The sequence below is a fragment of the Prosopis cineraria genome, unplaced genomic scaffold (genome assembly GCF_029017545.1).
Source record: "Prosopis cineraria cultivar Desert tree isolate PC_DT_omini unplaced genomic scaffold, ASM2901754v1 PC11, whole genome shotgun sequence".
In the NCBI taxonomy this organism is placed as follows: domain Eukaryota; kingdom Viridiplantae; phylum Streptophyta; class Magnoliopsida; order Fabales; family Fabaceae; genus Prosopis; species Prosopis cineraria.
Window position 1 is genome coordinate 14583306 of NW_026555342.1, and position 25062 is coordinate 14608367.

General features: G+C 30.9%; 4 protein-coding genes across 4 annotated transcripts; 3 read left to right on the plus strand and 1 right to left on the minus strand.

Moving 5' to 3' along the window:
* The first annotated feature begins 1400 nt into the window (after positions 1–1400).
* Positions 1401–2130, plus strand: LOC129286154 (F-box/kelch-repeat protein At3g06240-like). Its single transcript, XM_054922169.1, has 2 exons — positions 1401–1726; positions 1824–2130. Exons 1-2 carry the CDS (start codon positions 1401–1403, stop codon positions 2128–2130), a joined length of 633 nt encoding a protein of 210 aa, XP_054778144.1.
* Positions 2131–7915: 5785 nt separating this feature from the next.
* Positions 7916–9079, plus strand: LOC129286155 (F-box/kelch-repeat protein At3g23880-like). The gene has a single exon (XM_054922171.1). It carries the CDS (start codon positions 7916–7918, stop codon positions 9077–9079), a length of 1164 nt encoding a protein of 387 aa, XP_054778146.1.
* Positions 9080–12935: 3856 nt separating this feature from the next.
* Positions 12936–14162, plus strand: LOC129286156 (F-box/kelch-repeat protein At3g23880-like). The gene has a single exon (XM_054922172.1). The coding sequence runs from the start codon at positions 12936–12938 to the stop codon at positions 14160–14162; it is 1227 nt and encodes a 408-aa protein (XP_054778147.1).
* A 2050-nt stretch (positions 14163–16212) lies between these two features.
* On the minus strand, positions 16213–17394 carry LOC129286157 (putative F-box protein At5g62660). The gene has a single exon (XM_054922173.1). It carries the CDS (start codon positions 17392–17394, stop codon positions 16213–16215), a length of 1182 nt encoding a protein of 393 aa, XP_054778148.1.
* Between the last annotated feature and the right edge of the window lie 7668 nt (positions 17395–25062).

Below are 25062 nucleotides of genomic sequence, written 5' to 3' on the forward strand. Positions count from 1 at the left end.
AATTATAATTTTTTATCCAACTCTTGTAATTTACAGAATAAAAATTGTTATTCGTTAAATAAAAGTTATAATTGAGTCTTGTTTTCACTAACAAAACTTATACTTGACAAGTTATGATTTTTTATTTATCTTTTATGATTTATAAAATAAAAATTATGATTTTTTAAATAAAGTTATGATTAGATCTTGTTATTTTCAGTAAAAGTAAAATAATATTTTTTAAAAAATTATTGATAAATAAATATTTAAAAATTTTATTAATATTATAATATTTTGAGAAATCAAATTATTATTTATGTAATTTAAAAAAATTTTATTAATTTTTTTTTAAATTTTATTATGCAACTCCACCGACCTAGTTCTCTGTGATATCACAATTCCATATTGTCCGTCCGATACGTCAAATCGTGGCCGCTCCTCATTCTTCCAATTTCAAGCCTGGGAGAGTCGAAGCACCTGTATCGTCATTTTGCAGTACCAGCCAAGAGTCTCTTTTTCTTTTTTTTTAATAAATAAATAAATAAATAAATGCGAGCGAATCAATATATTAATCCAAGCTCAAAGGTAGAAGAGTGTAATGTAAGTAATTTTTTTCTGTCGCCGTTTCATTTTCCGTTGTCTCCGTCTCCAATTCTTCCCGCTTCACGTCGATGTATTAGCGTGAAATCCGAAAACTGGAGCCTGGAGCAAATGTGGCTTTTTTGTACTTGATTTCATTGATTTCTTCTCCCAATTTCTTTCATATTTTCTGTCAATTTGCTTGCCCTGTACTGGTGGATTTTCTGTCAGTTTTGGCGTTCCCCCCTCCCCCTTTGTTTTTGTTTTGGAACTTGGATGCTGGTTCGGCTTTTTAACTCCGTACTTTTGCTTTGGTTCTTGTCGAATTTGCATAATGATGGAGGTAAAATATGCTAGTTTGTCTCTTTTGATTTCTTTTTCTTTTTCCTTTTTTTGTTTCTTAAATATTATCGATAGTTTTTCTTCATAAACTTTGCCAATGAGTTCTGCTATGTAAAGGACGGACTAACAATGCAGACTCCGTAGGTGTGCGATGCAGGCTGAAATGGTGTGGTTTGGTGAGGATAGCTTAACCCATTAAAGTTTATTCCCTTTAAACCATTATGTTTTTCGACCTCCCCTGTAAACTCGAGCCTTTCTCCGTTGATACTTTCCCAATGGAGAAAACTGTAAAGCCCCTGACGATGGAGGGCTGCACAGCCTTTCTTCCCGATGATATCATGGTTAACATTCTCAAAAGACTTCCAGTGAAATCCATAATCCGTTTTCAATGCGTATGCAAACATTGGAACAATCCTTTCAAGATGCCGTTTTTTATAGCAGACCATCTCCACCACTCCACTCATCATAAACCTTCACTTCTCATCCGTTGACATTGTCTGATGAACTCTGACTGCTTGGTTAGACTAGATCGTTACATGCAAGAACTTATAGTGTATGAAAGCGAAGTTCAGAATGCACATTTGATTGATTTCTTCATGCCAGTTCACATAGTTGGGTCCAGCAATGTCTTGCTCTGTCTTGAGTTTTCAAATTCCATTTTATTTTGGAATCCAGCAACTAGAGTTACTAGACAAGTGCCAACACCTATTAATGACTTTAAAGGTAAGCTTTATCTAGGATTTGGATTTAGTCCAATTGCTAATGATTACAAGGTTGTGATAATTTATGTGATTCAGGAGGATGAGATTTATCGAGTGAATGAAGTGCAAGTATATTCATTATGCACAAATGTCGTGGAAGGAAGTAGAATGTGAAAACTTGGAGGGTTTGTGTTAGTTCTGAAAGTGTTACTGCTAATGGAGCTGTGTTTGGTATGGGTTCAATGGGGACGAAGATGAACTTGATGGTTATCATTTGATAGTTTCATTTGACATAGCAAATGAGTTGTTTACATTGGTGCCAATGCCTGATTTAGAATTTGGTGCGATGCAGGAGCTTACTGTGTTTGAGAATAACCTTGCTATGCTTTGTGACATGATGACTGAAGGAAGTGAAGATTATGAATATGATTGCATTCAGTTGTGGGTGATGGAGGAGGCTACAGGCATATCAGGGGAGAATGGAGCTGGACTAACGAGTACACTAGCAGCCCCTTTAGAGGCTCGCTAAGATTAAATCCAGTTGCAATTTGGAGGAATGAAATTGTCTGTGAAGCTAGATTGAAGTTTAATGATGAGAATGATGAAACAAAAGTTGTTCTATATCTGTTAAATGACACTACTAGTGAACTTGTGTGGTTTGATATCGATAAGTATAGCAATTTCTATACAATATTTAATCATGTGGAAAGCCTTGTATCAATTGGCAATATCCATGTTGAAGTAGGTCGTTAACCCTAATTTTTTTGTTATTTTGTAAGTTTATTTTGTGTAAGTACTTTTGGTGGAAACGAATCCATAATAGTTTTGATTATCTAGGTCAAGGGCAGGTTTAGTGGTAGTACAATAAAGCTGACCTTGATAACTGTAACGGTTGCCATTGATACATGATTGTGTTAAATTAAAATATTTAAACCATTCCAACATATTTATTCTTCTGCTGATTGTATTGGACATAATGAGGGTATTTAATTTTATCTTTCCATCTATTTTCCATGTTTATTAATTGTACTTCTTACATAATTCATCCTCATTTTTGCTCGTGCTTGATGATCTCTATGCATATCTGTTGCATTCATCTATCCGGTAAAGCATCTTTCTACCAAATTAAATGAATTACCTTCATCTGGAAATTCAAATTTCATAAAACCTTTGAAATAGTTCAACTCAATTCATGAGAATTATATCATGAATGAAATATGAATGGTTTTTCATAAAGTAGCACCTACAGATGTTCCTTTATCAAGTAGCAGGCTCGCAGCAAGCTTTCTACCATCAAAGTCGACACTAATCTTCCTAACTGTTTCTGTCACCAATATTAGAAAGAAAAGAAATATTGCTTATATAATTTTTTTTTAAAGGAATTTCTAATGCTTACGTCAATATTTCTTTTGTGTTTGCTTTGTTTGTAAATTGTTAAAGGGAGTTGGAAATTGAATATTTTATGCTTAATACTACATGGACGGATTATATTTTCCCATCAATCAAATGCGTTGAAAGTATATGATTATATTTTATTCTTAATACTACAAGGACGGATAATATTTGCTTTGTTTTCTTTTGCGTTTTACACTTTTTATTTGCTATTGTCAATATTTTATGCTTGTGGACGGATTGTGTGATAGTTGAACTCTATCTCAGATTTCTTGGATTTTTCAATGAACCGAATGCGTTATTACATTGACCCACCATTCTTTTATATTTCCTATAACCTTGAGTAGACTGCAAAACAATTAATTCCTTCTGTCATGTATCCCCGATTAATGCAGCCTCTCATGAATTTTGGATTTATAGTATTAAGTGAAAGGTTATACCTATACTTATGAGTTACGTCAACTCTATTCCACTAGTACCAATGGGCAGCATGAGGAAAGAAGCACCACGTCTAGGAATCAAAAAGAAAACCTTGCTAATATATATATATATCCCACTCCTTATCAGCGGAACTAATTAAGAAGAATGGTTGGAATCACAAACATCCACATTGTTCATATTTTGGATACCCGTATAACGATTGAAGATTGTTGAAGTGATTAATTCTAGGAAATTAAGCGGGGTTAGTCCTTCTCTCCAGAAAACTTCATTTCCAATCAATCAGGTTGATTTTGATTATGGGGCTTTCGAGATTAATATATATATATATATATATATATTAAAAAAATATAGAAAGGTACTAGAGCCCTAAGGAAGGCCAACAAGCAGTCCATACAGAGAAGGTTTCTATGTCTACCAGTTGTTAATATTGGAATTTGGAAGATGGTGCTTAATTAATGTACTCCTTTCGTTTTTATTTATGAAAGAAACTATTATTTTTAACTTATTTTTTATATAAACAAAATCATATTTTTCAATAGGCATTTATTACAAGCTTTCTAAATTACTCCTTATAATTTTATCATTTATAATCATAAAAAATAATTAACGAAGGCTTGATTAACATAATTAATAAAGGATATTATAATTCAGTTTTTTTATTTTTAGACACAATTAATATAGTTAATTAACTTTCAAAAACTATGTGATACAATTTTTTTCCCTACAAATAAAAACAGAGGTAGTATATTTTTAGCAAGTAAAGCATCCTTCGATCCAGCATTTTCTGAATAAAAAGAATTTCCTATCCAAGGTTAGATAATAGCCTTTCTTAACATAATAACAACCAAAATAATTTCCATCAAATAATTTGGAGTTTCACTTACTTTTTCAAATTTGGATTAGGTAAGTAATGTAAATTTACTCACTTAATAAATGTCTCATGTGACACAAGAATAATCATTGGATTTAATTGATCATCTATAAGAAATTTTGTTATATAATACTAAAAAATTACCAAATCTCAAATTTTTGGAGAGTATGAGAAGTGTTTTGATATCGTGCATGATGATTGTTTTGAATTTTTAGAGAAAAATTTATATTGATAAATTTTAATTATTGATGAAATTTAATAACTATTTTTATAGTAATTGAATCAATGAATTTAGGACATTCATCCAAAAAAGAAAAAGCACTAGTGTATTAATTCATTTAAATCATAAGGGCTGATAGATTAGATGAGAGATAACGGATGTTAACTAGATTCAAGTGCTTTGTCTTCTCACTTTTTTTTTTCCGGGGGGGGGGGGGGGGGGGAGATGGAATTTGCCTTTTCTAACTTTAAATCTGATGCAACAAGTGACCGAGTTTTTCCCCCCTGTATCTTTGATTAATTAAATGTTAAGTTCTTTTATTTGAGAGGTTGCCATTTCACTATATCATCAATTTTAGATTGAACATATTTAATTCCAGCATCCCACATTTCATTTTTTTTTTGTAAGTTATAAAGCCCTGTTTTTATACAAAATTAGAGATGAAACTGTATTTCTTTTTTTTTTTATGTATTTCTACTTTTAATACAAGTCAGTTTCCCGGCCAAAAATAAAAATTAAAGTCAATTGATCTATTCAATACTTAAAAGATAAATAAATTTTGGGTATTTTAAATAGGGGTAAATTAGCAACGTGGCCCCTAAAGTATAGTTCAAAAGTATTTAGGACTATAAACTTATCTTTTGTGCAATGTTAAATTTTTTAAGTTTTTTTTAGCATTTTATAGTCAAGTAATAGTTAAAGTTAACTTTTTTTAATAACAAGGGTTAGATTTTTAAAAGTTGAAAGGTAATATTGTCTAAAAAATAAAGGAAAAATAATAGAAAAATTTATTTAAATTATCTAAATGACATATTGGTAGATAAAGGGAAAATAAAAAAAAATCCATTTCAATTATCTAAATGACAAATTGGTCCTGTAAAATGACATAATTTTCTTGGAGTCCCATGAGATTTTTTGTCATTATGAAATTAAAGGAAATGATGAAATTGGCCTCAAATAAAACAAAAATTCCCAGCCTCAATGCAAAGTAATTAGCGTGCGTTCTTCTGCTTCATTGTCATGCCAATTTAGGGAAGGCAGTCTTTGTCGGGGATAGTACGGGTGCTAGCATCGCACACCACATGGCGATTCGGGTTGGTTTAGACAACCCATTAAAGTTGATGTTGGAAGCTTTAATTTTGGTGCAGCCTTTTTTCTGGGATGAGGAACAAACAGAGTCCAAATGGAATCAACCCGCATATGCAACAAAGTTGGATTGTTTGTGGAAGTTTCTCTATCTGAATGCATTAGGGGGCAATGATTTGTTGGTTATCTTGGAGAAGGATCCAAACTTGGGAAAGCTAGATTGTAAGAGAGTGCTAGTATGTGTTGCAGAGGAAGATTTGAGAGGGACAGAGACTTGAATTACAGAAAATTGCTAGAGAAGAATGGATTTTTGGGAGATGTGGACATGTTAGAGACGAAAGCAGAAAACCATGTGTTCCATTTATTGAAGCCATGCTGATTTAGTCAATTTATAGAGGATATTAATAAATTACAATCCTTTGTTGCATTGTTGTGAATTTAGGAACAAAAGTTGTTAATATAAAAACAAAAGTTGTGAATGAAAAGTTATGAATTTTCAACACCTGATGCATATTAAGACTTACAAATGTGAAGTTGCGAATAGCTATTGAATTATTGTGAATTTAGAAGTAAAAGTTGTGAATATAGGGACAAAAGTTATGAATGAAAAGTAGTGAATTTTCAACACTTAATACATATTAAGACCTAGAGATGCGGAGTTACGAATGGCTATTAAATTGTTGCGAATTTAAAAATAAAAGTTCTTAATAGGAATAAAAGTTGTGAATGAAAAGTTGTGAATTTTTAACGCTCGATGCATATCAGAACCTACTAATTAGGATTTGCAAACGAATATTGAATTGTTGTGAATTTAAAAATAAAAGTTATTAATATAAGAATAAAAGTTGTGATTGAAAAGTTGTAAATTTTTTTAATTTGAATTAATGGAAAAAGGGTCATTTCTTATAATTCCCTAATAACAGAAATATCCCTTGAGACTCTGGGGAATTATGTCATTTTGTAGGACTAATTTATCATTTAGATAATTTAAAGGGATTTTTATGTCATTTTTTCAAAGATAAATTTATGATATCAAACATTTTTAAACTAATAGTTTAGGAATCAATTTTCATATTTACCCTTTAAATAATGCAGATTTTTTGAAATTATAAAAAACAAAGAATGTTTTAGGTAAAAGTAAAAAAATTTACCATCAGCCACCTAGATCAACTATATATGATTAAGAAGTTGGTCAAGCTTAGTTGAAAATCTTGAGTTCGAGCCATGGGTATACAATAGTGATCAAATTTTTGGTTGAAAGTATACCTCCAAGAAATGCTCATAAGGTGCCTATTGAATTAAATCTAGGTCAAAGACCTAGATATTGCACCAAACGCCAAAAAATACAAAAAAAAAACAAAATTTATTTGTCATTAGTTATAGAATTGCCGATGATACGAAATTTATTTTTACGGATCAAACTGTATCTTTTGTGCATTGGGCGCCAGATCAATCAATAAAGAAGAAAATTTAGGTCCATCATGATCCAACTATGCAATAAAAAATTTACTCATGATTTTTTTTAATCTATACTTATAACTCATGATTCTGGCATAAACACCATTTTTTAACAACTCATGTGATGCCATCTGTCAAGTTCTTATTGGATAACTGGATGTAATAACCCTAAACAATTGTACCTAATTTTTCACTATAAATAAATTATATATTTTTGCTATAAATATTATCATTTTTGTGGATATTTAGGGCCTCTCTTAAGATTCAAAGAATCTGATTATGACTTTCATGAATTATTCTTGTATATTTCCCGGTTCATGAATCAAGTTATTAAATGTATAAACAGTCACATGCACCGAATACATTAAGATTCATTGGCCTTAATAAAGGTAAATTATAATTTTAATAAAGATATAAAATATATATTAGCATTTAATGATTTTGGAGCCTATAAGTAGAGGCTCTCCTTAAAGGCTTACAGACACATGAATAAAGTAAATGAAAAGATCCCTCCCCAGGATTCCTCTCCAAAATTTGTTGTGAGATCGCTTGATTCAACCCAGTGGAACGAGGCAGGCCAAGTAAAGCATCTTCACCACCAAGTCACAACTCGATAGGCCCTCTCCAAAATTTGTTAGCGCTCGTGTCATGTTGTGCATTTTTCTTTTTATTTGTTTTACCATATAATTTTTTCGTTGTAAAATTATATCTTTTTTTCCTTTAATAATAGAAGCCAGACCATCAGATTCACAGATCTGATTGAAGAACAGCCTTCCAATATCAACAAAAGTGGGGGTGGTGCCCTAATAGTCGTTCTAAAATCTCTACTCAGAAATTCTTTTTCCAATGGAAGACATTGTGGAGAATCCAGAAAAGAAAGCTGATAGACCCCCTCTTCCCCGACATATCATTGTTAACATTCTCAAAAGACTTCCAGTAAAATCCCTAATTCAATTTCAATGCGTGTGCAAAGATTGGAAAAATCTCATCAAGTCTCAGTCTTTCATAGAAATCCACCTCCACCATTCCTGCCATCAAAACTCTTCACTTATCCTCGGATGGCAACATTCCAGGTCCTTTCAAATGCAGGTTGGTTTGCTGAATCACAACGTGCAACTCCTAGAAGTTCAAACCTCTCCTTTGATCAACTGGATATTTGCTAAGATCTTTGGTTCTAGCAATGGATTGCTCTGTGTTCGAATTGCTGGGGACAATGTGGGTCCTCGTCCTATTTTATTGTGGAATCCAGCGATTAGAGATCAAGTGAGAAAGGTGCGTGTGCGTCCTAGAACTAGTATTGATTCTGAGGGTGAAGATTACATTTTAGGATTTGGGTTCAGTCCAGTTGATAATGATTACAAGATAGTGAGAATTAAGATTCCTAAATATCAACTTGTGGTTAGCCCAATGGAAGTGTATTCACTAAACTCTGGGTCATGGAAGGAAGTAGAATTTGTAAACTCAGAAGGTATGACTATTAGGTGTTTAAGAAATGTCACTGTTAATGGAGTCATGTTTTGGATTGGTGGAAAGCAGGAGGTGAATGATGATTATACTCTACTTTCATTTGACCTGTCAAAGGAAGAGTGGACAATGATACCAATGCCTGATTTAAGCATTTATGATAAGAAAAAGCTTGTTGTGTATGAGAACAAACTTGCTGTGGCAACTGGCATTGTTGGGGAGGATAAATCTTATTTGATTCATTTGTGGGTGATGGAGGAGGATGCATGTGGGGTGGGATGGATTTGGACTAAAATATTTACTAGCAGACCCTGTCCATACATGTTTGATCCATTGACTATTTGGAGGAATGAGATTGTCTTTAAGCCTTTTAATCAAATTCAGAATGATGTTCCAGGATCAATTTTATATCTGCTCAATCTTACAACCAATAAGTTTCAGAGGGTTGCTCTTAGATCTTCCTCTTTCAATAGAATCAACATTGAAGTTTTCAATTATGTGGAAAGCCTTGTATCAGTTGGCAACATCAACAGTGAAGGGCTTTGATCTTGGTGAATATGAATATGGGTTGTTGCATTGCGAGTTTACTCTATGTAAACACTTCGTGGAATTGAAATGTATCCAATATAATAACTTTTATTATTATTTATTTACAGTTGCAGAATCCTTCTTGCAAAGTTATGTGGAATGGTAATTTATATGAACCTGATTTGGTAATCTTTCTTCTTCTACAATCTCTTTGATATTCAATGTTAATCAATCAATTCTTACTATTTTTTAGACACTAGAGAGGTATTAATTAATTGGTTAATAAATAATTGCATTGCTCACTGGATTGGTTAACATTGCAACAAGATGGTATGTAACCAATGTATAAAATTCGAAATAAATTATCTTCTCTGATTTCAGATTCAGGTAATAATGGCCTTTCTTTACACAATAACAACGAGAATAAGTTTTGTACGATAATCTAGACTTTCACGTACTTTATCCATTTGCAAAATATTCCAAGTGACAGTGGCGTAGTAGTTTTAAACAAATTAAAGAGCAAGTCCGATTGCCAATATTCCAAGTGAAGAAATGCTCAGCTAGGCAAAGCTTTTGTGATGTAATTAAAAAAAGTAGGGATTAACATTATAACTATAGATTTGGTCCAAAAAATGGAAGGAGATAAACATTGTATCCAAACAAAATCGCATGATAAGGACTAATTACAAATTGGTGGCAAAAAAAAAAAAGATTAATCTACAAATTGGTACAAATTAATTATATAAACAAAGGGCTGATAGATTTTTTATCCCTCCTAATTGTTCTTGTTCCCAACCTATATAATGGTATTTTCTACCATATGTGAGGTAACGAGGGAGATTTAAGTGTATTGTTCTCGCACGGATACGCCAAGCTAAGCAAGCGAGTTTTTTTTGTTAATTAAAGCATTTTGAGTTTTCTTACTTGAGAAGATGTGATTGGCCGAAAAAGAAGAGATGTATAATTGGAAAATGATTTTTATCAACTTATTCGTTTTAATTCATTATAACTTGATATGAAAAATATCACATAATAAATAATAGATCATATATTTTAATTTTTCCACTGTGAAATTGTGTCTCTAGAATAAACAAGTCTTTTGCCTAATAGCCATATTATGGACGTGCTCTTTTCTTCTCAAATTCCTTGTCCAATGGCGGCCACTGTGGAGAAGCCGCTAACGATGTACGTACCCTTTATTCTTGAGGATATCATGGCTTAGATTTTCAAAAGACTTCCGATAAGATATTGATAATCCATAGAAATTTATGTAATCTTAGCACATTTTCCTACAATTTCATATATTTTTTAATGATGTTGTGGATATTTTTGACACATGTAATAGGAAAATGTGCATATCTTATACTTGAACTTAAATGAAAAAAAAAAAATTGGTCTAAAATATGCATAACTTTTATCTTGGTTAAGATTAAACTTGGACCTTACAAAGTTATTTTGTCTTCTTAGATTGTTAGAGGATTACTTAAGAAGCAAAGAGAAGGAGTTAGGAAGTCATTGCACCAAGAAAAAGACAAGACAAAGAGTGAAAAATTAAGCTTCAATCAAATCACTTTCAACCTAAGTCAACAAGAGACAAAGAGAATTAAGCCTCAGTCAACAAACCTTCAACCTCAACCAAAAATCAGAAGAACTTGTGGCACAGCCAAAGGGTATTTACAAAACTCTGCATTTTGGAATCAAATAAACTAAAACTAAGGTTACATATATGAAATTCTCATACTTCCAAAGTCATTATGATTTCCAAAAGGTTCTTGGGGGCAAGCTCTGCTAAGGTTTTGGGTCTTCAAAGGAGATTAAGCCCAGGATTAAATATTTGAAGAGATTTAAGTACATTTTCTTCTATTTCTTCCCCCCTTTCTCTCATTTTTGCTAATATGGATGCTGCTTATTTTGTTGTTTTTGCTCCTTTCTAGACATGATGGCTCATAAACTTGATCTAGATTATTTCAAACCTTTGAATAAAGTAAAATTTAATTATTCCTCTATTTTGATAGCTAATGATATATTTTATTTATTTTATCTCTTGTTTAGTGCTTTTAAGTGTTTGATCACCATTCAGATTGTTGTATTTACTTAGGTTATGTTTAAGAAAGCTAACTTAGGTATATAACTTGGATAAAATGGTGTTGAACTTAAAATTTACAAAGTTAAATATATAGTTTAATTTAATTAGTAAAGTAGAGCTATTTTACTAACCCTTCATAGTTAAATTAAGATTAAAGTTTCAAATTTGTTTTCATTAATTATTTTTTAAGAGGTTGAGAATTTTTAATGTTAGAAAAAGTACTTGATTTTGTCTTGAAAAATATTTTTAAAGTAAATTAGAGTCTTAGACTAATATTTATTTCCATTAAAAATCATTTTGAGGGGCATTAATTTAAGTTTTATGAAATACAAAGAGAAAATATCATCCTAGGTTCTATTTTTTTAAAGTCAAAGTTTCAACAAATTTTATTTGCTCTAAGACACTTTTCACTTAAATTTTCTTTATTTTCAAACAAACTTCATGTTTGATTTTGCTGAACCTAATTCAAAATTAAATAGTGAATGATATATATCTTTGGAAAACTTTACTACAATCTGTGTGCTTCCAAAACTCTACCGAAAACCTAATTCCTCGCTGAAAAACCTTCGTCTTTCATCCAAGACCACCTTCACCACTCGAGCTATCCAAACCCTTCACTTTTTCTCGTACAATTCCATCGCAGTCTCCCTAATTTGCGTCTTCAACAATTATGTAGTTAATGAATATTTTCTGCTGAGATTTACTGAACTTTACAATTTGTTGATTTTGAATGTAATCCTTCTGTATATGCTTTAAACAAAACTGGGTTATATTATCAGTTTGAATAAACATCTTAATATCCCCAAAATCAGTAGCAATCTCTTAAGCCCTCTTCGCTGCCTCCATCAGCTTCTGCTAAACTCTCCATGGAAGGCCTCTTGCGCATCTGAAAAATCGAGAATCAAACCTTAAAAATTTAATATGTTATTTTTATATTGTTATTTCAAATTAAAACTCAAAAACGGAAAACCAGTCAATCATATTACTTTAATTTGTAACTGACCCCGATTAATACCTTTTTTAAAACAGAAAAATGCAACTAAAATAATTAAAATCAAATGAAATTTAAATTTCCAAATGTAATGATTCTACATAATATTTAAATGGTAATGATTTGAATGACAGATATTAATTGATATGGGATGATGTGCAAAATCTCTTGGCCAGATGCACACATAAATTATATAGCCAATGCATATATAAGGAAAAGATAGAAGTATCTCCTGCATCGCTGCAAATAATCCCTAAACGCATTAATTTTAACAAATAAATCCTGAATTATCAAGGCACTTTTGATATTTTAATACGTTAATTTGACATAAAAAATTAATAATTTAATGCGTTATTCTGATATTTTTATTTCAAAACTCGAAAACGGAAAACCCATCAATTGTTAAATCATATTAGTTTCGATTAATAATATTTTTTTGGAAAAAAAATTCAACTAAAATAATCAAAGTAAAATGAAATTCAAATTTCCAAATGTAATGATTCTACATAATCTTGATAGGGAATGGTGTGCAAAATCTTGGCGAGACTCACGGAAATTATAAAGCCAATACATATATAAGGTATAGATGTCATTGGCCAAAAAAGGGCAAAGTTGCATATTTAGAAAAGTGTATAATTCATTAAAAATTGATATGACAATTATCAAGATTATATATTTTTTCCATTGTGAAGTTATATCTCTTGAATAAATAAGAGTCCTTTTGCCCTAATAAGTAATAATCGCGTTTGGAACCCTCTTCTCTTCTGAGATTCCTTCTCCAAATAGCGGACACTGTGATGAAGCCGCCGACAAAAGCCGACCTACCCTTTCTTCCCAGCGAAATCATGGCTGAAATTTTCAAAAGACTTCCGGTAAGAATCCTCACTCAATTTCAATGCGTTTGCAAAGACTGGAAAATTCTCATAAAAAATCTCTTCAAGACTCCGTCTTTCATCCAAGACCACCTCCACCACTCTGGCAATCGAAACCCATCACTTCTCCTCGAACAGTACCATCGCCGTATCCGTGGCATTCGCCTTAGTGTACTGGACTATGATAAGCAAGTTCATAAAGTTCAAGAATCACTCTTGACCAACTTGCGGTTCAATGTTGATATTGTGGGTTCCAGCAATGGCTTGGTCTGTGGTAAAATAATATTTAAAAGTACTATATATCATCATCCCCTTTTAGTGTGGAATCCAATGACTAGAGAGGCTAGGAAGGTGCTTCCCAAAACCATTATTGATTCTGAGCTTGTTGACTTTGTAGGATTTGGATTCAGTCCTCTTGATAATGATTACAAGATAGTGAGAATTATTGTAGATGATTCTAATGTGATTAAACCAATTGAAGTGTATTCATTGAAGTGTGGGTCATGGAAGAAAATAGAATTTGGAAACTTATTAAAAGGCATAAGGATGAGTTCTGGAAGTGTCACAGTTAATGGAGTTATGTTTTGGTTTGCTAGATGGTTCGATGATATCGATACAATACTTTTAGTTGACCTATCAAAGGAAGTGTGTACATACATAAGTTCAATGCCTTATATAAACTTCTTTTCTCCTAGAAGACTTGTTAAGTATGAGAACAAACTTGCTGTGATTGCAAACAATATTGAAGGAATAGATCAATCTAATCGGATACATTTGTGGGTGATGGAGGAGGATCGTCAATGTGCATCGAAGGATGATTCGGAGAGATGGAGGTGGACTAAGATATATACTAGCGAGCCCTATCAATCCAAGTGTAAGGACTTAAATCCTGTGACTATTTGGGGGAATGAGATTGTCTTGTTACCTTATGATCAGGTTGAGAATCGTGATGGCAAAACAACAACTTTATATTTGCTTAATCTCATTACTAATGAGTTTAAGAAGATTGCTGCAAGAGCATACACTTACAACTATTACCAAACAAGGAAACGAAGACCTTTCTATTACAATGGAAAGAACATTGAAATTGATATTTTTAATTACGTGGAGAGCCTTGTATCAGTCGGCAACATCAACATTGAAGAACACTGATCTTGAATTTTAGTATTGATTTCATTGCATTATTGTAGGTTTACTTAAACGTACTTCTAGTGGAAATGAATGCATATTTAGCTTATATCATTATATTTTGAAAGCCTTCTTGCAATATGTGGAATGATAATTTATACGAACCTTATTTGGTTATATATCTTTTCTTCTACAATTATATAGTTAATAGTTAAATTCTCTGCTGATATTCACTAAACTTTACAATTTGTTGATTTTGCATATAATCCTTCTGTATTTGCTTTAAACAAAACTTGGGTATATTATCAGTTTGAATAAACATCCCATCCCAATATCCACAAAATCAGCATCAATCTCTTAAGTCCTCGCTGCCTCCATCAGATTCTGCTAAACTCTTCAAAGAATCTCCTGCGCATCTCTGCAACTAATTCCTAAAACAATTAATTTAAATAAACAAATCCTGAATTATCAAAACATTTTTGATGTTTTTAATACGTTGATTTGACATTAAAAAAATTATTACGTTATTTTGATATTTTCATTTCAAATTAAAACTCTAAATCGGAAAGCCAGTCATTCATATTACTTTGCAACTGATTTCGGTCAATAGTTAAAAAAACTGCAACTAAAATAATCAAAGCCAAATGCAATGGAGCCAAAAGTGCAGGATATTAGGACTCAAGTTCTAGTAATAATCCATCAAGAACAATCAAAATAAACATCCAACTCTAACAATGTATTTCATAATATTCATGTTGAATCCACCCAGAAAGCACCCAAATCATTTACATATTAGTCAATCAACATGTGTACCATTCATTCCATAGCATGAGAAAATTATTAAAAACAGCATCATCCAGGGATTGTGACATTAGCGTAAAGATCAATGAGTCAGAAAAACAAAAGACTGATAAATATTTTGGCTTCTTGGAACATTCAAAACTTGGTGGCTCAGATTTCTTCTTTGATTCCCAGAAAGTGCTTAAGATTCCCTCATTCTCTCCACAAACATTAACGATATTGCTGTATCTGAACTCTTCATCTCATCTTCAATTCTTGATAATACTTATTCTTCATATACACGCTTTTCTTGCTTGGGGACAATGATCAGATGCCACTTCTGTAAAATGTTTTATTGTATTTAAATTTCATGAAAAAACTTAACTTGATTATTTACTATTTCCATAATTTAATAATATGCATGGTAGTAAATCAAAACGTATAAAATAAATTATGTAAACGTATAATAATAGTAATAGTAATGATAATGTTAGTAGTAAGGTTTGAGGAGAGATGCTTAGGTTAAGTCTCCGATTGTACGCGAACAAGATTATTTCTAGTAAGAATATATTTGTGAGAAATTAGCAATAACAATAATGATGGTAATGGTAATAATAATAGGGATAGTAATTAGTAATAACAATAATAATGGGAATGGTAATAATAATAAGGATATGTTTGGAATTTTAGTATGAAGAAAATTAAACAAGGAGCAATGGGTTTTTAATTACAACGAACCAAGGTACTTGAAAAGAATCTCATTTGATATTCCTAAGCCCTGATGAAATCAATTAAATTCAATATATTTCTGTTGAAGATCATTTAAACATATTTTAATCCAACATATATCTTTTTCTCAAAAGATTTCTTGAAGTCAATTAATTAGCAGATTTTAATTATCTCATCCTTTATATACGATCATAGCTTATGGTTTCATATTTAGAGCATGATCGGAATATCATCATGTATTAAAGACCAAGTATTGTGAACATGACTGATGCACAAATATTATTCAAATCTACCTCTCTCACATGAAAGCAAGAAACTCAAATTTGTTTCACTAATACTTTCTTACCTCCCACACAATAATAAATAAAGTCATCATTGGTATAATACATGGACATGTACCAAATAATCCATACACTAGCAATTTTAAATTATATACACATCTGTATGTAAAAAATAATAATAATTGAACAACCTCAAGGATCAATATCATTAATAAGATCAAATAAAGGAACAAATGTCTACATAAAGGGTATCAAGAAACTTATTGCAACATAATGCTTAATATTTACAAACTACCTTCAATATGAAGGTTCTCAATCGATATAAGACTTTCGACATGAATGAAAATACGACAGAGATCATAATATTTAGGGATAGGAAACTCCCTAAGCTCATTGATAGTGAGATTGAACAAATATATACTAGTTATTGTTTTAATCGGGTATTCAATCCTTCGAGGTCTGAAGACGATTTCATTCTTCCAAATAGCCATTGGATATAAGTTGCATGAATAGGGGCAACCAGTATACTTCTTAGTCCAATTCCATTTCTCCCTAGATGCACTCGCACCCTCCTCCAGCACCCACAATTCAACACAGTATTGTGTAGTCATACAATCACAAAGCAGGGCAAGTTTGTTGTCAAACAGAGAGAGTTCATAATTGTTATTAAATCCTGAAAGAGGAATTGGTATAAATGTAAATATTTCCGTTTCAATATCAAACGAAACTATCAATGTAGGATCATAACCATCATGATTTTCTACATCCATCTTATACCACATCCAATATAGAGCTCCATTGACACTAATTGCATTAGAACCACGCATTATCCCCTCTAAATTTCCAAACTCTATTTCTTTCCATGACCCTGAGCATAACGAATATACTTGCACACGATTCACCACATCATATTTCACATAAATTATCACTATCTTGTAATCATTAAGTAATGGATTGAACCCAAATCCTATACAGTAATGACTAGTTGCGTCCAGCGGTTTGATTGTGTTCACCTGTTTGAACTCTCTAATAGCTGGATTCCACAATAAAAAGCAACGGGGGAATAAATCACACCCGTAGATTTCAACACAAAACAAGCCATTGCTGGAATCAAGGATCCGAGCATATGTACAGGAATCAAGCAAAGGTGCCTTTTGATGAACTTGAAGGGTTTGCAATTGCAAATCATGATCCAGCAAACCAAAGCGATACAGATCATTGGAGAGAGATTCGTTTCGGCCAAGTCGTCGAGGATATGGGTTAGGTCTCCATTGAAGCACGAGAGGAGGGTTTGGATGGTGGGTGGAGTGGCGGAGGTGTTCTTTGATGAAAAACTGAGTCTTGAATAGATTTTTCCAATCTTTGCATACACATTGAAATCGGAGCAGAGATTTTACAGGGAGTCTCTTGAGAATGTCAATGATGATATCTTGGGGAAGAGAGGCTATTTTATCTTTCATCGCCATGCTCGCCGTTGGGAATTAAGGAGTTGCAAAGAAAGCAACTTGGCAATCGATCAATGTTAGGGTTTACATACGTAGTCGAAAGACACTAAGATGATCGCGTGCTTTTAATGGGCCACAGGAGATCTAAAATTTCGGATATTATAAGGTCAAGGTTTAATTATAAGAAATGTTTTATTCATAATTTAACTTTTAACATCATCTTGTATGTATGTATGTATGTATGTATGTATATGCATATTAAATGATAGATGTATTGTTTGGGCTATTATATATGAATATGCTTGTGTTCAACCAAATTAAAGCATGTGAATTTTTGATACATTATTTATTCTATAATAAACTTTCTTTATTTGTATTATTAAAAATTTTAAAATTCACTTATTTTGATTTGTTTAAACAAAAAATATATTTAGTATTAGAGATTATGCTCTTTGCTAAACGTTGGGCAAGTGAGGTAGTGCTTTTTATTGTGTTTGTTTTTCTTTTGTTTAGTTTGTTTCATTCGTTTTTCCTCTTGTATTAAAAAATGAGATTAATAAAAACGTTATAACTAAAGAATACCACAGGAAATTCAAGATAATTACCTTCTGATGCCAGAATCAGATAATAGTATCCTTCCCAAAAAAAAAAATTGTCTCTCTAGTTGCATATACTTTTATCATGCAAAATTATTAAGTTATTTAATTGCTTATACTGGTCAATTGCCACCAATAATAGTTAGACAAATTAGGGGTCCGTTTATTTAAGACTGAAAAATAAGTAATTTTTTAGATATTTTTAAAGATTTTGCAAAAAGAGATTTATTTTGTAAAGATTTCATAAAAAAGTAGTTATTACTTTATGTTTAGTTGCAATAATAAAAAATTAATTATTAGTTAGTTATTTTTAAATTTTATTATATCTATTTTTATTTTTATATTATTTTAAAATTTTATAATATTTTTGCTTATCTCACTTTTTTAAAACATTTTCTTTCATCTATTACATTAAATTATTTTCAGAAATTATTTAAAGTAACTTCTTAAAATGATAAAAAATCATCTTTTTTATTTTGATTATTTTTAGAAATTTTAAAAAATATAATAAAAAATCTCAAAATAATTTTTTCCAAAAAATAAGCGTTCTTTTTCATGAAATAAGGTAGAATAAACAGCCCTAAAATAAGTCCAATAAATTCTAAGATTCCCAGCCAAGACATACTCAACTAAGCAAGCTTTTGCATTGTAATTAATTAAAAAAACACTGACAAGATTATCAATTATTATGACTTTCAATAACTTAAATGTTATAAATAAATAGATCCTGAATTATCGAGGCAGTTGTGATATTTTGATTCGTTAATTTGACATAAAAAACTAATATTTCAATACTTTATTTTGATTTATTTAATTTTAAAAGTAAAAAAGCCCATCAATCATGTTACTGTAATTGCAAGTAAGTAACTGGCTTTGATCAATCAATTTTAAAAAACTCCAATGAAGATAATCGAAGTCGAATGAAATTTAAATTTCAAAATATAAAGATTCTAGCTAATATATTAAATGATAACGTACGATGTTAATGTTAAAAATTTTAATTTGATATATAATGTTGAAAATTTGATACATAATTTCAATTGATAAGGATCGGGAGTGCAAAATCATGGCAAGATGATATATTATTTTTATTATTATTATTTTGAATTAGAGGGGCAAGTACTAATTGCTTGAGATTACAAGTGAAATCAAACCCGTATCCTCCCATTTATTAGGAAATGTATATGTCACTAAGTTATAAGACTACTGACTAAGATCATATATGTTTAGAAATCATATTGCAATACAAGTGTATCTTATATCATGTAAATTGCTGAGACATTATAAGAAAAATGTGTATAGTTGGAAAAAATTGCTAATAATAAATTTACCCTTATGATTGGTATTGTACTTGAGGATTAAAGGATCATTTGGTCCTCTATCACATTTTTTACTCCAAGGAAATTTTTCCTATTTTATAATTTGGGCTGGTCATCTAAATTTGCAATTGATAAATTAAAATAAAACAAGACGCCAAAATTGCTTTGATTATATTTTCTTATTTTACTTTAGATTTCATGAAAGAGCACTTTTAACACCATTTTTCCGTTGGAAAAAAAAAAAATTATTTTCCATGCAGGCACTTTCTTACATGAGTAATCATTCCTCCATCCTCCGTAAGTTTTTTTTTTTTTTTTAAGTTGCCAAATTCCTCCACCAGTTTAAGAGTTTAACCATGCGACTTAGTCACAATCTTCACAAGTTTTTAAGGTCTAACTCACCAAAATTTTAATATAGCCAAAAATCATTTCAATATAAAAAATATTTAATTACTATTTAATCACATGAAATCCCCTTCTTTTCAACGCTTGCTTTATTTCTCTTCATACACTCATTAAAATTACCCAACAGAACAGAAAGTGTTCAACCCAAAGGAAATGACACATAAACTAAGCCCAATTTACACATATACCGTGTCACGCACAGGACATGCACAAAACAGACCACAAAATGACAATTCCAAAGGGACCTAAACATATGAAGAAGTATGGATACGGGCTTCAAGCGGATTGTTTTGGTGAATCAAGACACTTGTGAATTCACTTAATGGGCTATCACTAGACTTTAGTTGCAACTCTGTCCAGATGAAGATTTATGCATGAGGATACAAGAGAGAATTATGATTAGGTCCTACACAAAAAAATTAATTACTGTAAAATTCATTAACAATTAAATTAAACTACATTTAATTAATTCTCTTGTGGGATTTTAATATCATTCTTCCTACAAACAAACCGACAACCCGATCCTTTGTCTCATCAATTTCATTCAATTGAGTGCCCATTTGAATTCTAAACTTTTACATTCGGGCTAGTGGCCTCTAATGTGTCCTTCTCTAATGTTCCTTATAATGTCCTAACTTTTTAATTTTGTTTTTCATTTTTCTTTGGATCATTCACTTCTACATAAAATAAGAGCCATTTAAATATCTTGATGTCTCAAAATGGTAAAGATTTTTATTTTTTATGATTTGTTAAAAATAAAAGGGTGTATTTGTAATATTTTTCTTTAAAAAATTATAAAAAATATAAATCTTCATCATTTTAAAATATCAAGATATTCAAATGTCTCTTATTTTATGTAGAAATCAATAATTTAAAAAAAAATAAAAAATAAAATTAAAAAATTGAGACATTTATAATGAGTATTAAAGAATGACACATTAGGTCCCTAATCCCTTACATTCCAATGCTGTGGTGGTGTCCAATCTTGATTGAGAACAGGCGCTCTCTCGTGAAATTTTTTGTTCAATGGCTAGCAAGCATCTGGTAATGGAGGCCGACAGGCGATTTCATCCCCCACGATATCATTGTTAAATTTCTCAGAAGACTTCCGGTGAAATCCCTAGCCCGGTTGCAATGCGTGTGCAAAGACTGGAAAAACCTCGTCCAGACTCCGTTTTTCATCCAAGCCCACCTCCACCACTCCAGCCATGACAGCCCTTCACTTCTCCTCGAAGGATACCATCCCAGATTCTGTGATATGCGTGTTAGTTTACTGGATTGCGACATGCAAGTCCTTGAAGTTCAAAATTCACCTTCGACAGATTCCTCTTTCGATATTAACCGGATCGTGGGTTCCAGCAATGGCTTGGTCTGTGTTAAAATGTCTGAGAGTGGTATGTCTCCTCCTTCCCTTTCGTTGTGGAATCCAGCGATTAGACAGGTTAGAAAGGTGACGAGAACTATGAATGATTTTAAGGGCGGCGATTGGCGTTTGGGATTTGGGTTCAGTCCAATTGATAATGATTGCAAGATAGTGAGAATTTATGTTTCTGAGTTTTATGCTGTTGTTAATCCCGTGGAAGTGTATTCATTAAGATCTGGGTCATGGAAGGGAGTAGAGATTGGGAACTCAGAAGAGGCTTACACATTGTTGGTGTTAGAAACGTCACTGTCAATGGAGCTATGTTTTGGTTTGGGTATGATGAAGGAGGTGGTGGTGTGATAGTTTCATTTGACCTAGCAACGGAAGAGTTTACATTGATACCGTTTCCTCCTTTAGAGTATTGGGATAATGAAAGGCTGATTGTGTATGATAATAAACTTGTTATCGTCTCTGCAATTTTTGGGGAGGATGCATCTTATTCAATTCATTTGTGGGTGATGGAGGAGGTTATGTCTGCCGTTGGGAGGAGTTGGAATTAGACTAGAATATATAGTAGCAGCCCCTGTCCACGCTAATTAGATCCAGTGACTATTTGGAGGAGAAATTGTTTGCAAGGTTCCTTTTAAGTTTGAGGATGTTGGGACACAAAGTTTATATTTGCACAATCTCACTGCCAATGAGTTCAGGAATAAACGATCCATAGCTGTGGCCCCATTGATGGAATTTTCAATTATGTGGAAAGCCTTGTACCGGTTGATGACATCCACATTGAAGAGCCATAATCCTAAATTTTAATCATGACATTGCAGGTTTAGTATATTTAAGTACTCTCGGTGGGTATGAGTTCTTAATAGTTTAGATTGTTATTTATACCTGTAGCTGTTGGATCCCTTTTTGTGAAGTTATGTTGAATGATGAATGTAGATCTACAAGTAATAGACGTGTCTAGCTTTATTTGACTATTTATAATATCAGGATTCTGCTCTTTATTTCCGAGACGGATCCATACTATAACTTTGTTTCTGGTTTATGGTATTTCTGAGATTTCAAAGATGGATGCATGGGATGTCTTATAGGGGGAAAACTAAAGTATGTGAAGCTAATTTTGAGTTTCTCGTTTATTATTCCTTTTTTTTTTTGGTTGGGTTTTGGAAGTAGTTTTCTGCCTTACAATCACAAGGCGTGTTATCTATGGATTACTGTTGGATTTGAATTGTGTTGGCTTAGAGTTTTTTATGAAGTAATTCCAATAAGACTCAAAGGATCTACCCTTGTTACATGATTGGATTGAGAATGGGATTAAAATCAATTATGGGCTGTGAAGCAAAGATTTCAGGGGAGAAAGACATTATTGGATTAAAATATGGTTAAATTTTCTGCAGAAACATGTTGAATTCAATCTCCATTCTGACTATGGGACTGAACATCTAATGAAACTTGTGCAAGTACTTTTTTTAGTTCTTACACCGCAGTAGCTAAAATCTGATGGCAGATTCTTATTTTGAACTCTACAATTTCAGATAGGTTTGAAATGATTATATGTTAAGAGGGTAGGAGTGCATCATAAAAGGACATGTTTTCTCTATAGGACTTTGGCATGGAACAAGAAAATAGTTCATGACATAAGGAGATAAACATGCTCTTCCGGTGAGCACATATTTTGTCTATGAAATTGTGAAAGGTTAGAGCTAATGGATTTTATTTACAGGCTTCTAAAATGAACATATTTTAGGTAGCTGGCAACATCTACGTTTGAAAAGCATTGATCCTAAATCTGAATTATTACAGTTCAGCTTTACTTTGTTCTAGCACACTTGGTGGAAATGAATTCAGAAAAGCTTTGATCATTTTCAAAATAAAGTTTTTTCTTATGCCCTTTAGTGATGTTTTGTAGAATGATGAATGCAAATAGTAAACACTTGATGTTTCTAGCTTTATTTGACCTACCTATGATATCACGGTGATCTCTTTTCTTCACATTGAATTAAAACAGTTTGATCTATTATATATGTTAATTTTTAGATTATTAAAATTATTGGTGAATGATTAATTTTTCTAAAACAAAAACACTTTTAAAGTTTAAAAAAAATGATTTTATATTTTTTCAATAAAGAAAAAGAAAAATTGATTCAATACAATGTTTACATTTTTATTGAATTTATAGGAAAATATAATTATTGGTCCTTATATTTTTAATGAGTTTTGGTACTAGCTCTTGTACTTTTTTTCGTTGCTCCAAATCTTATAAGTTTCATATGTATACAATGTTAGTCTTTATTATTGCTGACAAAGTTAAATCTATTGATAGATACATGACCTTGCTAATTTTGTTATTGAGTTAATTAAATTATGATAAGTTGAACATTATATGAGTAAAATGGCTATTAATATTTTTGCATGTCTTCCTTAGTTTTTGTGTTTTCTTTCTTTTAAAGTTTTATTCATTGCATGTAAAAGGATTACTTTCTCCGTTTACAAATACAAAGCATTTTTAACTGAATGATAAAATAGCAAATTGATCTTAAACTATAGATCTAGAAATATTTGAGACTCTACATTTATTTTTTGTACAATATTACCCTTTAACTTTTGAAAATTGTGCAGCATGACTCCTATTGTTGTAAAATATTAACTTTAACTTTTAGTTAACTAAAAAATCACATAAAAAATTACAAAAAGTGACTACTAAAATTTTATTTTTAATGGTCATTTTTTTGTAGCTTTTTATATTATTTTTATAATTTTTGGATTCTTTATTATAATTTTTCATCATTTTTGAAGTCTTTCCTATCATTATTTAGTCAACAAATGGTCAAAGTTAAATTTTATGAACAATAATAGTCAGATTATATCATTTTCAAAAGTTAAAGAAGAATACTATATCAAAATTGTTTTTAAGGTCCTAGATACTCTTAAACTTATAGTTCAAGGTCCAATTTATTCTTTTACCCTCAACCAAATTACACCAACTATAATTTAGTTAATTACCATTAAAATGATGCTATCTTTCAATGTTTATCTTCATTTAATAGAATGTCTTATTTAAAGGTAAGTGATTGAACATTTTATTTATTAAGAATGTTTTTGGGAAAAAAATTAGGAAAAAATAATTATTTAATTTTTGAAGCTTTGATTGTGTAACTCAATTTTTAAATTTTAATTCATTATAACTTGATTCTTATAATTTTGATTCTATTGTAACTCACTCCTTCTAACTCAATCCCTAGAGTTTTAAATATTTAAAATATTGATCCTTATATTTTAAAGATAAAATTGTAAAGATTAAAATTATGTTAAAATTTAGGATTAATATTTTAAATTACTAAACTCTTGTAATCTTTACGAAGATTAAAATTTTAAAATATTTTTAATCTTTAACATTTTATTTTTTAAATATAAGAACTAATATTTAAATGGTTAAAACTATAAAAATTGAGTTGTAAGAGTCAAAATTGAGGGACTGAGTTATATTCAAGTAAAAAAAATATAAGGATAGAGTTATAACAAGTCAAAATTCGAGGATTAAATTATAACTGAGTCAAAACTATAGAAATCAAATGATTAATTTTTTCAAAAATTTAATTACATATTGAAAAATTAAAATTACTTTATATTTTTAAATATTTAATCTCAAAAAATGTCTTGTATTTTTTAATAGGGGAGTATAATTTAATGTTCTCCTCATATTTTTGCCTTCTATTCAATTTTTTTACAACTCATTATAATTTTAATAAGTAAGCACAAGAAATAATAAATTTATACACGTTAACCACCATTAAATTTTTATAGTTATATTTAAAAATATGAGGACTTACATTATAATAGATGAAACTTAAAGGACCAGAAGCAATAAAAAAAAATGAATGGAAGCTAATACCAAGACATGTTAAAAATATATAGACTAATAACAGTATTTTTCCTAAATTTTTTGCTGAAAATTCTACATGGATAAAAATTAGGGAGAATGATAGAGAAGCTCCAAAGA

Coding starts and splice junctions, on each gene's coding strand:
- LOC129286154 (XM_054922169.1), top strand. CDS start 1,401: ATGAACTCTGACTGCTTGGTTAGACTAGATCGTTACATGCAAGAACTT. Junction 1,727..1,823: donor ATTTATCGAGTGAATGAAGT/GCAAGTATATTC, acceptor CTGCTAATGGAG/CTGTGTTTGGTATGGGTTCA.
- LOC129286155 (XM_054922171.1), top strand. CDS start 7,916: ATGGAAGACATTGTGGAGAATCCAGAAAAGAAAGCTGATAGACCCCCT.
- LOC129286156 (XM_054922172.1), top strand. CDS start 12,936: ATGAAGCCGCCGACAAAAGCCGACCTACCCTTTCTTCCCAGCGAAATC.
- LOC129286157 (XM_054922173.1), bottom strand. CDS start 17,394: ATGGCGATGAAAGATAAAATAGCCTCTCTTCCCCAAGATATCATCATT.